General features: G+C 50.6%; 2 protein-coding genes across 2 annotated transcripts; one reads left to right on the forward strand and one right to left on the reverse strand.

The window, feature by feature from the left end:
- Nucleotides 1–494: 494 nt before the first annotated feature.
- Nucleotides 495–8,154, forward strand: spz4 (Spaetzle domain-containing protein 4). The gene is made up of 3 exons (XM_001356771.4): nt 495–1,018; nt 5,235–6,547; nt 6,617–8,154. Exons 1-3 carry the CDS (start codon nt 968–970, stop codon nt 7,086–7,088), a joined length of 1,836 nt encoding a protein of 611 aa, XP_001356807.3. The 5' UTR covers nt 495–967; the 3' UTR covers nt 7,089–8,154.
- Nucleotides 7,900–17,885, reverse strand: Dlg5 (Discs large 5). The gene is made up of 10 exons (XM_001356772.4): nt 17,162–17,885; nt 15,374–15,467; nt 11,097–15,317; nt 10,650–11,033; nt 9,911–10,165; nt 9,628–9,847; nt 9,320–9,558; nt 9,034–9,263; nt 8,755–8,971; nt 7,900–8,685 (listed from the first exon to the last, which is right to left on the reverse strand). Exons 2-10 carry the CDS (start codon nt 15,426–15,428, stop codon nt 8,582–8,584), a joined length of 5,925 nt encoding a protein of 1,974 aa, XP_001356808.4. The 5' UTR covers nt 15,429–15,467; nt 17,162–17,885; the 3' UTR covers nt 7,900–8,581.
- Nucleotides 17,886–17,918: the final 33 nt, after the last annotated feature.

Raw genomic sequence — 17,918 nt, forward strand, 5'->3', positions numbered from 1 at the left:
AGGAAGGAGAAATGCACGATATGCAGTATCTAAGGGGTGTGACACACCGGTGTGGCCCGGTTTGATGGTAAGTACCAGGTATCCCTTAGTCGTAATGAGAACCTTATTCTTCATCTGTTGGTCGCGCGCCCGGTCGTTTTTCAATGTTTGCATTTACTCCGCCACCCGACGACGCCGACGCCGCTGACGCTTCGAATAATAAATAAGAAAAAGTTTTCCTGCAAACGCAAAAAAACGAAGAAAGAAAGACACAAACAAAAAACAACAGAAAACAAAACCAAACCAGAAGAAAGAAAAAAAACCGAACAGAGCCGTAAAAAATAAAAAGCGTTTTCGCTTGCGCAGCCGAGCCCCGACCGATCGCTCTCTGTCGTGAGCAAAGGGGAGAGAGGTCTGGTGTCTGGTCTCTGGCTTTGGTCTCTGGGACGGGGTCTGGAGCTGGAGCTAGAGCTGGAGCTGGAGCTGGAGCTGGTGCTGGTGCTGTCTTTGGCGTCTTCGTCGTCGTCGTCGCAGTTGCAAACGTGAGCGCGAAGCGTGTGAACGTGATTTTGATTTTCGGCCTGGGACTTGGCTTCCTTCATTCCTCGGTTTTGCAGCGTTTACACTGGGAAAAGTCAGAGCCAGAGCCAAAGCCAGAGCCCAGCACGAAAGCGGGGCACCAGAGGTCGCGGAAAACTGCATCCAAGCTGAAGACTCTGTGTGTCGGCAAATGAAAATATGGATTTTACCACTAATTGTTATACCGAATGTGAATCTGAATGTGATCCCGAGAGTGCGACACTTTCGTCAGCTGCTGATCGGCGGACGGACGTATAGGGCGTTCCGTTTCGTCGACGCGTAGTGTCTTTGTCCAAGGTGGAAACATTGCCAAATCCTTGACAGATTTCTATTTGCCAATTAGTTTGCGTTTGCCATTCGTCATTCGGCATTCGGCATTGGGATAGTGTCAATCGAGTGAAAGTGAACAATGAAGCGCACCCAAATGGATAGGCGGTTTCGGATCACACAGCTAATAACGGTAAGTGGGGCTCGCAACTGTAGCTGTAAATATGTATATGACTATGTCTATGCCTGCGAAATGTTTGCCAACCTGAAGGGTTTACATAGCCAGAAGTGTCCAAAAGTTAAGCAATCGAGTATCGAATACGATTATAATTTTCAGAGGAGTTGGACCATGGAGAAACCATCTACCCAATCCCTACATCTTATAAACTATCAGAACACTGCATTGGCATCGAAATGAACAGCAAAACTATTACTTACAGAAATACAGTGGCTTGGTGAAGAGATTGAGTGAAAACAATCAAAGGTTTCCTTTTCATACAGCATTTTGTTAATTTTTGAGCATCATTCGAGCATTTAAACCGAGTCATCATAGAGGTAACATCTAGCCATAAATATTTGTCGGCTAAGACTAATTTGTTTGAACTGAAAACCCAATTAACCATGAACCCCTCGATCCCACAGCTTATGCTCTAAATATTTTCGTATCAGTGTCAATCAGAATAGCTGATTGATGGGCTGTTCCATCATTGATGAAAATGAAAACGCAATTAAGAGATGGTCACACGTCTTCTTCGTTTCCATTTCTCAAAATGTGTTGAAATCGATAATCTCTGCTCTAAGCGTTTTATGCATATTAACAACTTCTGGTATCGATTTTTTGTGCGTGTTCGTGTGTGTGTGCGTGTGTGTGTGTGTGTGTTTTCAACGCATGACTACGCAATCACAAAACCATAACCAACAGCACACAAACTAACAACAACAAAAACGCCCCAAAGAGAGACGAAAATGAAATGAAATATAAAAAAAGTTTCACTTTCTTCGAGAGCAAATCGGGGGCCCCGGCTGTGGGCCCCGGCTCACCTTGGTTATTGGGGATTGACTTGTCGGATTTTGGCCCGATAGTTGGTAAGACCAAAAAGAGTGAGAGGCGAATGCCAAAAACAACAGCCACTTGCCAATTTTGGTAGCGTGGTTGTGTGTGGGGTGGCGGGTGGCGGGGCGGAGGGGTTGGCCTTTTCCGGTGGTGGGGGCCACAAGTGAAATTTCATTCGAGTAATTAGCGATCCATGAATATGCATTCGATCTAGGGATGGGAATGGGAATGGGAGACGCGCTGCAGCAAAGGCGAGTTTGTCGCTTAAGTCTTTTGTTTGCGGCTTGTGGAAATTTCACCATTCGCCAGCTGGCTGGCAATTAGCAGCAGAGGCTGCGAGGCAGCGAGGCAGCATCCACAGCAGCAGCAGCAGCAGCAGCCACTGAGACCGCCGCACCACCAAATTTGGTTAAATGTAACATCAACTTTATTTCCAGAGCCAATTGAATTTATAAATAATTCATTCTAGCAGCTGTCGACGAAGTTGCAATGCGAGAGTGAGGCACAGACAGAGAAAGAGGGAGAGAGAGAGAGAGAGAGAGATAGAGAGACAGAGGCTGCGGGAAAGACTTGGGGCAACATTGTATTTGGGAAATGAAGACATACACTGGAACATCTCCTCGTGCCGAGAGCTGCTGCTGCTGCTGCTGCTGCTGCTGCTATTGATGCTGCCTTGTCCTCCCCATCTGGTTGGTTTTCGTAGAAAGTCGCTGACACATTAAAGTGTTGCAATACATTTCTCTGGCGACAGCTCGGCATCAGCGTCTCCGATTGACAAATGTCTTCCTCGATGCGAGTTGACTTAATGCCCATTTGCACTGCTGCACTGATGCCGCACTGATGCTGCACTGGCGAGCTCTCACGGCTGATTGGACATATTGATTTGTTTCACCGACTCGGACTGCTGACAGCCACAGAAGCAGCCACAGCAGCAGCACTTGCTCCAATTTCCTTTTGGCCTCCTCTGGCCAATGCCGCTTCCAAGAAATATGACAATGTTAATGAATAGCCATAGCCATAGCCATAGATCTATGGACCCGTTTCGACTCCACTCCACTTGACTCGAGTCGCCTCACCCGCGGCTGCATGAGTTTCGGTTTAATTGTCTTGCTGCACATGACAATCGACACTACGATAATGCTACCACCGATCGCAGATACCCTGGCCAAACAAAGCGAAAGTAATTCTGCTTTCCATTTCAGGCTTCGGCTTCATCATCTTGCGGTCTGGCAACGGCGGCACTCGCATTTGTCTTTGTCGGTTTGACCTGATTCGGTTTTCAACACAAATTAGTTCGAAAGAGAGACAGAGCCAGAGCCAGAGCCAGAGCCATTTGCTTCGCACCCATCTTGCGGTCTCATCCCCGATAATCCAATCATCACTGGATCAGATCACTTTCTCATTATAATTGCCCAAAGTGGAGGAGGTACTGCAAATCACTTGATTGAAATGGTTCTCTAAAGAAGTTCATTATAAGTATTTGCCCCAAATTGTGGGAAGGAATGCGAATATTAATCTGCCATTCATGTTGCTTTTCACAGACAGGCTGTGGCATGCCATTATTCATATTAGAATTACAATAGATGATCCGTTTATTGAAACACATTCTGGGAAGAATAATCCCAATCGAAGGGCTGTCCCTTATTGATCACTTTGTACTCTGGTGTCAATTCCAAAAGGCTAGTTTGGTGATCTGCCAAACTTGTTATGTCCCATTAAAACATCAAAGAATTAGCCCCAAATAAAACTGAAACTGTTTCCCCATTAATGGTTCCCTTCAACAAAGAAACGAATGTTCAGAAAAGCTGTTACGAAATAGATTCAACCCAACCCAATCCAATCGTGTTGACCCAATGTCAAGTGTTTATATATGCTAATCAGGAGGCTGGAATTTTCCCCAAGCCCCCGGAGGACTGATGACAGATGACATAACCCAATCGCGTGGTGTTTAAGCGTGTTAAGTTCGCACTTTGGGATCGATCCACATCCGCCAAGAAAGCCAAAGCCACAAGGGAGCCGAACACTTTCTTTTCGGCAGGGCGAGTGAATCATTGGCTATCGATACTCACATACAATATGCGGCATATAATATATATATACCAGTACGAATGCGAGTCCGGGCATAGGCGATAACTGAATGCATATCAATTTTTGGGCCACGAACCGGTTCCCCCAGAGACAGAGAGAGAGAGACAGGCCTGGTCCCTACATATTTCTGCTATATAAAGCGGCTTTGGCTGTGGCTTTGGCTCTGGCCGACGAGGACTGAACCGTTGCCAACAATTGTGCAACCGAAAAGGAAAGTTGAAAGGGCCTCCACAGCCAGCAGGGGGAAATGCCTGGGCTTTTCCATCGTCGCGACGTTGCGGCTTTGCGGTCGGACTTGTACAGGCAACGCGACGGCCTGTGCCGCAATTTACTTTTACTTGGGTAACCCATTTCGCTTTTGATTGCTCTTTGCATTTCACTTTGCCGGCTGCCAGCAGTGGCCGGCCAGCTGTCGGTCGTCTTCCGCCGGTTGCCGGTTGCCCGGTTGCCCGGTGGCCACTCACTCGCTCGCTTTGTTGGTGCAACCAGTCGCTCCCTCTCTCGCTCTCTCCCTCTGCCCCTCTCTAAGTATCTATCTCTCCAGATGCAGTCTGTCGGTTGCCCGTTGCAGTGGCATGCAAATGCACATCGATCATCTTTATGACTTGTGATTGTCCCGAGTTGGCTTTGCGTGAAAGTAAAATTGGATTTTCTACCGGCTCTGGGAGTGACTCTCTGCCTCGTCACGGCAACACGGCAGACAGAGACAATTTGTTTGCCCCGAGTGAGAGCCAGGTGCACTGAGCCCCCATTCGACTCCAATCCCTGGCATTCTCCCACTTCCCAGGCCAATAAAAAGAGAGTTTTAGCGTCACGCCATTTGCTTATCAGCGACATCCACTCGATTCCCAATTCAATTAAGATTTCCTCTTCAGCCAAGCAGATGCATCGTTTGAGCCATCCAAAAGCAAACAAATTTGAAATCATCATGGAAAAGGCTGCAGAAAAGTTTTCAGAATGTTAAAGCCTGAGCACAGCTGTGGGATATCATTGTAGGGGTATCTTCTTAGAAATGTTCATATATGCACAGCACTTATTGAACAGAGCATTCAAAACCAATGGAATATATCAAATATGGATTCAATTCTAGGATTGAATGAATTAATTCACATATTTCTAGGCGTTATTCGCAGAAATAACTATAAGAAAGCCGTTAGATTTTGTCGATATAAAGGCGATCTGAAATCCAAAAAACTTTGCTATACATTTTTAGTGTAACATTAAAGAGTTTGTATTCATTTTCTTGTAAAATATTCCCCACTTACAGGACGATGCCATCCTCTGTCTATTGCTGATCGTAATGGTGGCCCTTCCCATTGTCGCCACAGGATTCGGCTTTGACTCGGCCAACTCTTGCACTCCCAATGGCAAGATGTCGCGTCGCGGCCGGGCCCAAATGCTGGCGGCCATTCCCTGCGATCTGGGGAAGCAGGCCTTCTGCCACCTGCCCGGAACCGCATATCCCTGGCATGCAGTCCGTCGGTTCGTGCATGAGAACCAGGGACTGATGAAGCGCATGTACGGGGATGTGCGACACATCTCCATACTGCGCGATGAGATCCAGAACAACGAGGTGGATGAGGATGATATAGAGGACGCGGCGGAGCGATATAGTAAGGACGGAGGGCGTCGCAGTGCCAAGTATCTGATGCATGGTCGCGATCGGGATAGGGATCGTGATCGGGATGACTTTGTGAGCTACAAAGGGAATGATGTGCTCATGGAGCCGCACTTCCGACCCGTTTCCACGACTACGACCACGACTACAAGGGGCACGACAACAACGGAGGCTCCACCCACCACCAGTACCACCGACAGAGCATCCACCTCGACCACAACCACATCTGCCCCCACATCCTCTTCGATTTCATCCAGTACGAGCACAACAGCTGCTCCACCTCTTGAGAATCCCGCAGTAGTTCCAAACCCGGACTCGAATAGTGTCTACGAGGTTGCGACCTCAACGACCACCAGCACCACGCCGTCGCCAGGCAGTGCAGGCACTGGAGACAACATCCAAATCATCGACTCGCCTCAGTTGGGATTGCGGAATCTCAGCAGCGAGGCGAAGGCGGATCCACCGACACCCACGACTCTCAGGCCAACCGCAGGACCCAACAAGAGCTCATCGGCCACGGCCAGTCGCAGAAGAAAGCCAGCAGAGCCCTCCACCATATCGGCCACTCTGAGGGCAGTTCCCACGACGACAACCACAGCGGCTCCAACCACCACTGCCACTGTGCTGATCCGACGCAATGCGACCAAATCCTCGCCTGCGATCTCTCCTTCGGTGACCACGCCCGTCAGCTTTGCCGCCCTCTTTTCGGGCTCGTCGACAGGCTTCAGTCCGGAAAAGCAGCGTAGGCCACTGACCACAAGCACCACATCAGCGCCAACGCCAGCTGCAGGTCCAGGTCCAGGTCCAGGTCAAGGTCCAGGTCAAGGTCCAGGTCAAGGTCCAGGTCTTTTTCCAGCTCAGGCAGGAGCCGCAACAAAAGCGGGACTGGTGCGTGAAAGTCAACTCTTCCAGGATGCCATGAAGCAGGAGCCGGTGGCAGTGAGCAGCAACATGCGCGGAGTGTAGGTCCAACCATAAGTCTACTCTGGAATGAAGCTAATCCCTCTCTCTAACTTAATTCCATTCATTAGCAATGCCTGTCCGGTGAAGGATGAGGTGGTGGCCCCCTTCTGGGCGAACAACACGCGCGGCGAGGTCCTGGCCCTGCTCAATTTGTATCCGTTCGAGCAGTACGTCCATTGGGAGAAGTGCACCCAGGAGTTCAAGCAGATGTTCTGCCGGGATGGATGCCGTTGCGAGCAGCAGTACCGCCTCCACCGTCTGCTCGCCTACGACCCGCACAACGAGTGCCGCGGCATCTTCTCCGACTGGTTCCGATTCCCCTCCAGCTGCATCTGCAAGTGCTACAACATACCCATGGAGTTCCGCGCCACCTCCCGCAGTCCGCGCTCCGACAGTAGCTTCGATGCACCGCAGGAGCGGACGGACCTGAGGTCGGACCCCATAGAAGCCGCAGAGGCGGAGGTGCAGCGAGCCATCTACGACCATGCCACCGAGGAGTGGTATAGACCACGCGATGATTTCGACTTCTTCGAGGGGTAGTTCTTGGAGATGGAATCTGCAAACAGTAGATCCATAAAATGTACAGTAGATGAATAGGTTTATAGATACATATATATAGAGCATCCCCGCAAGATCTTTCAGTCTCACTTTCTATCTAGTCTAAGAGCTACATTAACCCCCATATTATTAGCATAATAATAGCATTAAGACTATCGTTTAAGCGTGGCATTATGTCTTTGTAAATATAGGCCGACATAATGCCCGATATAGCCAACAATCTGAAGAGCGAATGTACCTTGAAATACTTTTTGAACATATCGCGGCCCTCGAGCCGTGTCCGATGGTATTTAATTTACTTATTTATACTCGTAAAATATATATCTCTTTAGGTTAAGTTACCAATAATTCTAACCATATACTGATTGGGAATATATCAAAGCAGTGGCCATAACATTTTCTAGAACATAGAGCAAGAAGCGGGAGGCATTTTGGAAAAATATTTATTGCAAAAATGTATGCGATCGATCATATATAGATTGTATATGTAGAATGCTTACGTATGTATATATAAAATAGACTTTAATGTATTTAATACGTTGATATATATATATATATATAAATATATATATACATAATCTATAATGTTTAAGGCATACATATGGGTATGATAAATTAGATTTATATAAATTGTATTTATGTGTAGAAAGGGTTGGTTTCTTTTCAATCATTTGAATTCATTACAGCTTAACCGATTACCACCTACGGCTAGTGATAGCGTTTTTATTTTGTTTGTCATTTTGTAAACACCCAATCAATCAATCAATCAATCAATCAATCCATACCAATAACATTGTTCATCGAATAAAACTTTTAATGTTGCACAACTAGCAGCCGACTGTTCTGATTGTCAGGATCGACAGAGGCACACACGACAGGTAAGTAGTAAAGCTCGAAATATATCGCATTCGATTAGAGGGGGGGTAGGGGGTACTATTTAATATACACAGTTAAACAGTTGAACAGTTGAACGGATTAAAGCCAAAACTCTCTATTGCCACTTGATTGGTCCATAGGTGTATAGGACAAAGGTTTATGTACTTACAAATACATAATAATAAGACAAGTAGAGCAATTACATATGTAGTTTGGACGCCTTGCAGACTTCCTTCCAGTTATATAAATAGCTTGATATATAAATTGTGGACAACCTCCTTCCGATTCAGAGAGAGAGAGAGGGAGAGAACTTTACAGACAGACCAAACATAAAGAACATACTTGGCTACAGCTAACGAACTAGAAATAGATATAGTACATAAATTAATTGACGGAGACAAGAAACAAGTAGAAATACCGCGCCCTAAAATGCAGCAACATCCTTGCTGCAGTTGAAAATCGACGGACGCCCATAGAATACTCTGCGTTGAACGAAACGAATACAAACTTGATAATATTGATACGCATTGCAAAATACTAGGCTCGGGCACTTAGCGTAAACTAAATCTAGGAAACTATGTGTGAAATCCGTGCTGGCATCAGCCACTCGAGACGGGCACCCAGAGCAGCTTGTCTTGCTCCTTGTCGACGGCATCCTTGATCTGAGTGCACATGTGCTTGATGCTCACGCCGGGTATGACGGCTGCAAGGAACAACAACAAACAAGAGTCACACAAAGTTGGGGAGGCAAGAACACACACTGGAATCCCACCTGATATGTACTGCTTGTAGTCAGTCTCTAGTTTCATGGCCCGCTCGTACATCTCCTTGGCCGCCTTGGCCGAGATTTTGTCAGTGCCAAAATCACGGATATCGCGGATTTGCTTGGCGGACTTGAATCGCAGCAGAAGGACAATCGGATAGATCTGCAGCCGCTGGAGCCGCTCAACGGCCGAGATCGACACATCCAGGATGCAGTGACGTCGATCCTAAGGGAAGAACTCTAGCATTACAAAAGCTAACCGAAAAATTTTAGGGGTGGTCCACTTGCATTCTTGCAGGCATTGCTGATGGCCTCCACGGTGGTGCACTCGAACTTGTTGCCCCGCCGGCGATAGTCCACGAAGATGTTCTCCTTGAGACCCTCCTCCATGGCCTCCTGCGAGCAGTCCATGGCCGTCACCTCGCACAGTTTGAACAAGTTGGAAAAGTCAATGGTGAGGCGATCCATCAGGCACTCGGACAACGGTCCAATGATCAGTACAGGACGACGTGTGGGCGCTACGTGATATGAAGACAATATTATATCCCCTTTTAGAGGTGGGAAGACAACTTACAGTCCAAGAGCTCCACACGCTGATAGCTCAGGGCCCCGCCATCGTCGTTGAGCAGACCTAGGTCCGGAAAGAAGCTAAGCTGCGTATTGCTGAAGCTGGCAATCTCCGTGGAGTCGCGGGACGAGCTGCGCTGGTTCTTCTTGCGACGAAAAAACGAACGCCGAGCTGAGGTGCTGCCGCGTCGCGCGGTACCCGTATCACAGTCGACCACCTCGCCCGAGCGCAGCTCCTCTTCCACCCTGCAAGACAATACCGATGGCATACATATAGTTATGGAAGATATTAATCAGCGATAATCGGCTACGCACTTCATTTGACTGGGTATGATGCCGCACTCCTTGCGATGCCCCATGGCGTCCAGCTTCCAGGCTCTCCACAGACCAAAGGTGCCATTGAAAACCGTATTGTCCACATACAGCACCTCATCCTTCACAAAGCGCAAATCGTCCTCGTTCAGCTCTCCGATCCGATCAAACCCTACGCGTATGTAGAACGAATCACCCGGCTCGTCTTTTATTTGCTTAAGTGCTGCGCGGATAAGAAAATGGGAGTTAATAAGGGGGTCACACAGTTGAGTGGAGGAGTGCTTACTGTGCAGCTTGTTCTGCACCAGCATGGTGACGGTGTCCGTGAGCTTGGAGATCTCGTTGGCCGCCTGCTCGGCGGTGACTCCGCTCAGGTCTACGCCATTGTACTCGAGAATCTGATCGCCCTTGCGTATGCCGGCATGGTCCGAGGGCGAGCCGGGCGCCACGTCGTGCACATATATGCCCACCTTGTTGCCGCCAAACAGCTTGATGCCCAGGTTCTTTGATTTGTCCATGTGCAGCGTCACGTACCGCAGAGCTGCAAGAACAAAAACCCAAATTAGTATCACATACAATACGGATTGGGTGTTTGTAAGTTGTAGATCTTGAAGATCTCACAGTAGACTCTGGATTCCCTGAACCTCCCACGCACATGTCGGATCGTAAGGTTATAATACTCAGTGAACTTGTTGGCTGTGCAGGAACTGAGTCCTTCTAATAGCTGTGTATTTCCCAGTCATATTCTTATGTGTCGCTGTCCGTTATGCTTGTCCCTTGCCTGTTCTATTGCTGTGCACGTGAGATTCACTCAAAGAGGATCGTAGGGCCTGAAGCTCAATGACAGAAGTTGAGTTTGAGAGTCGAGTGAGAGAACGTGCACATCGGCAAAACCCAAGGAACTCCAGGCTCCAGACATTTTTAAGGCTGATGAAATCAGTGAAGCTTCGAAAACCCGACACATTTTGCAGCCGAAAACGCTTCCTGAGGGTTAGTCAAACAGGAATAGGAGTGACTCTACGTACTCTCTGCTGGAACGGAGACGGGAGGCGGCGGCAATGCCGGCTTGGGGTCCTCATCGTAGACGGTCGAGGTGGCCGAGGCTGTGGTCGTCGTTGTGGTGGCCGCCGACGAGGGCATGTCCTGGCTGCTGCTGATGTCCGACTGGTTCTCCAGGCTGTCGGTGAAGCTCTGATCCTTGATGGACTGGTGGGAGAGCGGTGCTCGCGAGCCACCGGACGACACCGCCGCCGACGGCAGGAGGGTGAGCGGCTGCAGGGGCAGCGGAGCCAGGACATTGCGGGCCGGTGGACGCGGCGAGTTTCGCGGCGTGGGCGAGCCCGAGTGATTGAGGGGAGATTCTGGTTCCAGATTGTGCGTGCCCATCTCGTACTCCATCGAAGGGAACTCTGCAAAGGGAGAGATTGGGATTAGGTTGGGTGTGATTGAGACTGCCGCCTCGATCTGCTTACTCTCCGGATTGTACTGGACAAGCATGGTGAAGGAGTCGCCGCACTGCCGCAGCACATTGGCCGCAATCTCCTGCGTGGCCGCCCGCATATTGATGCCGCACACTTCCAAGAGTTGATCGCCCACCTGGAGACCGGCACGCATCGCGGTACTCTTGTCAGCCACGGTCGACACGAAGATGCCGCCCCCGTTGTTGTTGCACTGAATGGTGATACCGAGCGACTTGTCGCGCTTGTCGATGGTGACTCTTCTAAGGTCTCCAGGGCAGAGAAAATCCGCAGGCACATTGGAGCTCCGTTTGCTGCCGCTCCCAGCCCCATGGCTGAGCACCTCCACATGCACCTGAGGCATGGGCGAGCCACGGCCACTTCCGCCGCCGCCTGCTCCCCCGTTCGCCGCTCCCCCTCCGGGCACACTCACCCCGAAGCTGGCGTGGATGGCCGTGCTCATCAGAGAGACGGGCGCCCGGTCCGAGGAGGAGGCCGACGAGGCCGGAGCCATGCTTGTGACATAATGATGGTCGATGGAGCCCGAGCTGTTCTTCACCATGCTGCTGCTCTTGCTGGCGACGCTCGGGTTGGACGGTATGCGCAGTCTCTGGTTGTCCTTCTTCCGAGGGAAGGTCCCGCCCTCGTAGATGACACCACCCCCTCCGCCTACGCCCATATACGGATACGGGCCATGACTGGGATGGCTTGGGTGGCCGTAGTCCAGGTACGGCGGCAGCGCATGGGGCAGTGGATGGGGATTCATGTGCTGCTGTTGTTGCTGCTGCTGCTGATGATGATGCTGATGCTGCTGCGGATGCGGGTAGTCCAGGTCTGTGGGTATGCCAATGGCACTGCTGCTGTCATGCTGGGCCACCGTGGCCAGGGGCTGTGGCGGCGGCGATGGCAGCGTCAGTGGACTGGAGCGACGCGTGTTGCGCAGAACCTGGACGCTGGGCGCGAACGTGGGAAAGAGCTGCGTGTGTCGGTTGCCCGAGATGTGGCTGGCCTGCTGCGAGTAGATGCCCGTGCCGATCCCGAGGATGCCAGAGCCAATGCTCTCGCTGTCGCTGGGATACTTGGGCACGTGCTTGACCGCCTGCGGCATGGGCACATGCCGTTTCGGATAAACGCTGTACTCGCTAATGGGCGGACTCTTGGCGGACAGTATCGACTCGATGGAGTTCTGCGACTTGAGTGAAATCACGTCCGCCGGCTGGCTTCCGGCTGGATGCAAGGGCATGCCACTTCGCGACGGATTCAGGGGCATGAAGACGGCATTGGAGTTGGAGCTGGAGTTGGCACTAGTCTTGGGCAGAGGCGGCGGATGGAACACATCGAAGATCTGCTGCTTTCGCACGGGAAACTCTCCTGCCGCCGGCCCCGGTCCAGTCCCGGATCCCATACCCATCCCCATGCCCATTCCCATGCCCATGCCTCCTCCGCCGGCACTGGGGTTCATAACCTGCTGCTGCGCCTGCTGGCCGCTCGTCTTGGGCTGGTAGAAGTCCCCGCTGGGCGTGATGTTTAGCGAGAAGCGATGGTTGCTGTGCGGCCGGGCTCCGTAGCGGTCCTGCGAGGGCATCTTCACCCGGGCATTGGCTCCCATAAGGGGAGCGGCACGCTGCAGCGGCTTCTGTGGCTCCTCCGCGGCGGAAATGGTGCCGCCGTAGAGCGAGTGGCGGGGATGAGAGGGATACCCAGGATGCCCCGGCATGCCGCCCACTCCCCCAACGGAGGGAGGGAACAGAGCCGAGGGCCCAGAGCTCACGGGATTGGAGTTGCGGTTCGGATGCGATTTGATAGCGCTGCCATTGGCATTCCGGATGTGCGCCAGCGGCTTGGACAGCTGTGGCGGGAGTGGGGGCGGCAGATCCTGCAGCTGCTGCTGCAGCGGCTTGTCGAGCGCCGCATGACCCACCACAGCATCCGCATGGACATCCACATCATCGTCCTTGTCCACGTTAATGGGACCGGCGGTGAAGAGGGACATGAGGGCGCGCTTCTTCTCGCCGCCCCGTTGGCCGATGGTGCCCGTGGGATTGTCGTGCGAGATGCTGGCCCGCGGCCAGGTGCCCATGCTCTTGGCGGCCGCCTCCTTCTCCTTCTTGGTGCGCTTCTTGCGATTGAAGAGATTCTCCTTGCTCTTCTCCGAGCTGTTCTCGCTGAGCACCGAGTCCAGTGCGGCGATAGCATCATCGTGCTCCTGCTCGAAGTTATCGTCCGGTGTGCCCGGCTTGCTGAACTTAAGCTTTCGCAGGAAAAAGTCTGCGAATTTCGAAGGATGTTTGGTGGCACTACCGCCGCTGGCACTGGTCACACCACCACCCCCACCTCCACCGCCACCGCCACCACTCAGCTGCTGCATGGAGTCTATGGAGTCGGTCTGAGCCGAGGATGTGGTCATGCGGCAGTGGCCCTCGCCGCCCTGCTGCACCTGCATCTGATCCTGCACGTACTTGAGGGCAAATATGTTGAGGCTGTCGCTGCGCGAGTCGTTGAGCAGCTGCATCACCTCCTCGATGGTCTGCACCGAGTCCATGGACTTGTTGTTGATGCTCAGCACGCGGTCGCCCACATCCAGCTCTGGCTCGTAGAAGGCCAGCGAGTTCTGCTCGATCTTGGCTATGAACACGCCCATGTCCAGCTGCAGGCCGTGCAGGGTGTCCCGGTCGCGGGTCTTCAGCTGCACGGAGTACGGGTGCCGCTTGCTGTGGCGCGTGCGGGAGACGAGTAGCAGGCTGCGCGGGGCACAAGCGCGGATCTCGTCGAGCACCATGCGGCGGGAGAGGGATTGACAGTCCATGTTGTTCACCTTGCATATAACGTCGTTGATCTTGAGCTTGCCGAAGGCGGGCGAGCTCTTGGTGACGCCGCATACGAGCTTCCGCTTGTTGCTGTCGTCCAGGATGATGCCCAGATCGACGGCATGGTCATAGTTGGAGAGCTCGATCTCGAGCAGGTCCTCGCCCTCGTAGCTGCTCAGGCGGAAGCTGCGGCGCGAGGAATTGTCGAGGTTCTGGTTCTCCAGCTGCTCCTTCAGCAGGTCGATTTTCTTCTGGGCCTCGTCCTTCTGCTTCTTGATCTTCTCGCTGTCGCGGATGGCCATCAGCGAGTCGGAGATGGCCTTGTCGCGCTCGTGGCGCATCTTATCACAGAGCGTCTTCACGGAGTCGCGCTCCTGGACGATCTTCTCGCGCTGCGAGATCGCCCAGTCGCGCACCCGCTTCGCCTCATCGGCGTCCTGACCGGCCCGATCCACTTCGGAGAGGGCTTTCTCCAGGCTCTTGCGCAGCTTCTCCAGCTCCTTGCTGTCCTCCTTGCTGCTGGAGGAGAACTCCTTCGACCAGGAGCTCTCACGCGACTTGAGCAGATCGCGCTTCTTCAGCTCGGCGTTGGCCAGCTGCAGCGCCTTGATCTCGGTGCGGCACAGCTGCTCGTCCTTCTTGAGACGCTCGATCTCCTTGTTGGCCAGCACCAGGTCGTCGGACATCTTCTGGGTCTCCTGCAGCACGTTGTCCTTCTCGGAGAGCAGCTGGTTCAGCTCCTCGGTGAGCGAGACCACGTTCTTCGTCTCCTTGGACAGCAGCACCTTCAGCGTCTGGTTCTCATCGCCGCGCTCCCGATAGTAGTTGCGCTCCTTCTCCAGCTCAATGTACGACTTCTTGTACTTCTCCCGCTCCACCACCAGCATGCTGCGCTCCTTCTTCAACTCCGCCAGCTTGTCGCTGCAGCTGCCATCGCAGGAGGACGCTTTCCCGAAGTAATACGGATTGCCGCCCGCACCCTGAGACGCTCCAGGTGCGCTGCCATTCTGGTTTTGGTTCTGGTTCTGGCTCTGGCTCTGCTGGCTCTGGTTCTCCAGCAGGATCAGCTTGCGCTTGAGCCGCGCACTCTCCTCCACCATGTCCGTGAACTTCTTGCTATCCGCCACGTAGTGCTCCTGGTAGAGATTGAGGTCGGTGGCCAGCTCCTCGCAGCGCCGCTTCGTGTGCGAGTGCTGCTGCCGTAGCGTACTCAGCTCCCGTACAGCCACCTCGTACTGCGACTGCAGCAGCTCGTACTTCTTTCCGTTCCCGTGCCCGCTGCCGGACACCCCCACAATGGCTGTGCTGTTGATGTTGACGTCCTTGGTGGGGCCGTTGTTGTTGGCCATATTGGCGGCCGTGGTGCTGCCGCTGGAGTTGGACGGCGGACGGAGTGTGTTGTCATAGCCCACATACTCTGAGCTTTCTTCTGCGGGAAAAACCAAGAATACAGCTATAGAAATCTTTACCAAGGGACCCACTCACCCTCTTGACTGCTCGTGCTGGTCAGCGAAAGATCTCCCGATGCCATCTTTGCCATCACAACATCTTTTGGACAATGCTCAGCATATAGACGAAGCTGCGGGGGGGGGAAATCATTAAAAAAAGTTAATGCAATAAGATTTATTCTTGGACAAGCCTGACTAGCCTGAAAAAAAACATGCCGTGAATGAACTCGTGAATGAAAAAATGCATGTCGTGTGCATGACGAGCAGGTCATTCTCAGCCGGTACGCCCGTAAAACAACAACAAATAATTTCAACCCGAAAAACAATATATATAAAAAGCAAGATTTCTATATTCTATATGCTTTTCTTAGAAAAAAATACACCGGAAACTCGCATTCTCAAATTAGTATTTCGGTTTACTGCCCAATCGACGTTTATCGCTGACTGTACGAGTAGATCCCAGAATAGAAGACCTATGAACACCATAGGTCAGTAGCTGAATCGTTTGCTATTTATAAATGTTTAATCTTTATCATTTGCTAACAATTATTCGAATTAGGGCCTTGAAAATTGTGCAAATGTTAAGACCCAAATCTAATCAAAGAAGATCATTCTATACTCCATAAGTACAGGGTTCAATAAAAGGTCTTCAACCTTTAGTACATGTTCCCAAGTCTACGAAAAATAGTTCGTCATCTATTCGTATCTAGCAGATTTTTTTTATCAAACGAAAAGATAAAAAAGAAGAGTTCAAATACTACCAAAAAATTAGTAAAGTAAACCTTAAATGGTTCCCATGCAATCTCTACAGTCCTATTGTTTAAAAGAAGCCGAAAGCAATCGCTTAGCTGCATTAATTATGGCATGGCATGGCAGACATGGCTACTGGCTACTGCTCGCTCATGCCTCTCCATGGGAGAGAGAAAAGCCCAAGTTATGGAAAACCAAAACTTTCACAATTTTTGTGAAACTGCGATTTTCACAAGTGAACAAATAAAATTTAAATACAGCCGCAAGAAAAAAGAAAGAAGAAAAGATATATTTAAAGATCGGTTATTTCTATAGGAGATACTATATGATACAGTATTTGGATTTTTTCGGTTTTTAATGGATGGTTCAGGGTCGAGGCTTAAGATACCCTTAGATACTGATGGTTAATGCGACAGAAGCTTTAACGCTGGATGTAAAATCCAATTGGAAGGAATATCATTCCCCAATTTGAATGAATCTGTGGTATAAAGTGTGGGCTCCGCAGAATCCATTTACTACATGCAAGGGCATACACATCCACGGAAAACCGTGGTACGGTCAGACGAGGCCCAGCCAGAAACTTCATTTCGGAGCTTTCAAGAGGTAGTTCCTATTACCTACCCCCCCGGTAAGGGGTTAATGAGTTCCGTTTCCACGATCGAGAGCGCGCTGCTGCTTGTTGCGAAAACGATAGATACTTATGAGAGGGTACGGGGTACGGCGTACGGGTATGTGTGGTAATTAAGCGAAATGTAAAAGAGCATCGGGCAGCAGGCAGCAGGCAGGAGGCAGAAACTAAACCAAAGAATTAATTGAAGCAGCCAAGCAGAAAGCGTAAATTAATAGCAATACGAGTATATATGTATGTATGTACATCTCATAGATACATATGTATGTACATCTATATATACATATACTACAGATGTATCTTTTAGATGTACAGATGTACATACATAGACACATACGGGTAAAACAAGTTGCCCGAATGAGAGAGAAAGAGAAGCAAAAGCATCAGCGGAAAGAAAGAAAACGGAATTATATAAACTGCAAAACATAAGTATTTACTGTTGCTTACCTTCTAATCAACACTGTTGTTGTTGTTGGTGTTGGTATTGGTAGCACTGTTGTTTGTGCTTGTGTTGGTGTTGGCAGTGTAAACACAGTAATTGTGCAACGGAGGAGAGGAGGAGCAGGCCCAGACAGAACAACTCTGCTCTACGGCATGAATGATGGGGCCTGCACGTGCCGTATATCACTATTTTCTCGCACTAAACATCGGCCCAGAGACACAAAATATTATAGTTTTTCCACCGTCCAAATGGACATAAAATTCTGCTGCCACTGGCCTACACGCACGCAAACGCAACAGCTGAACGGGGTGGGGGGAAACTCACAGAGAGAGAGTGAGTGAGAGAGAAAGGCGAAAGAGAGAGCTCCACCCCAACAGGCGCAACAGGCGAATGATTGGGACTGCGACTGCGGCCCCGATTGAGACTGATGTTTTATGGATTTCACAAGCAGCGAATTTACTCCACTAGTTTCCCGGAAGCAAAGACGTGCGGGGAAGAAAGGTCAAACTCCAAATTGTAAGGACGGAATGAACACACACACTCGAAACGGTAACAAGGCTTGGCCGAAACACCACACATTCACTACGCGAACGATGACGAATCTGCACCCGAAAACGTTAAATAAAAGCGAACAAAAACTAACAAAAAAAAAATAACTACACAATGCAAACGTCATGCAGTGTGACCGTATAAAAATAATCACACCCATGCAATGAAATACTGAAATCGGAAACCGATAAGAGGCTATCGATCAGCTGATTT

This window comes from Drosophila pseudoobscura, chromosome 4 (assembly GCF_009870125.1).
Source record: "Drosophila pseudoobscura strain MV-25-SWS-2005 chromosome 4, UCI_Dpse_MV25, whole genome shotgun sequence".
Lineage (NCBI taxonomy): Eukaryota > Metazoa > Arthropoda > Insecta > Diptera > Drosophilidae > Drosophila > Drosophila pseudoobscura.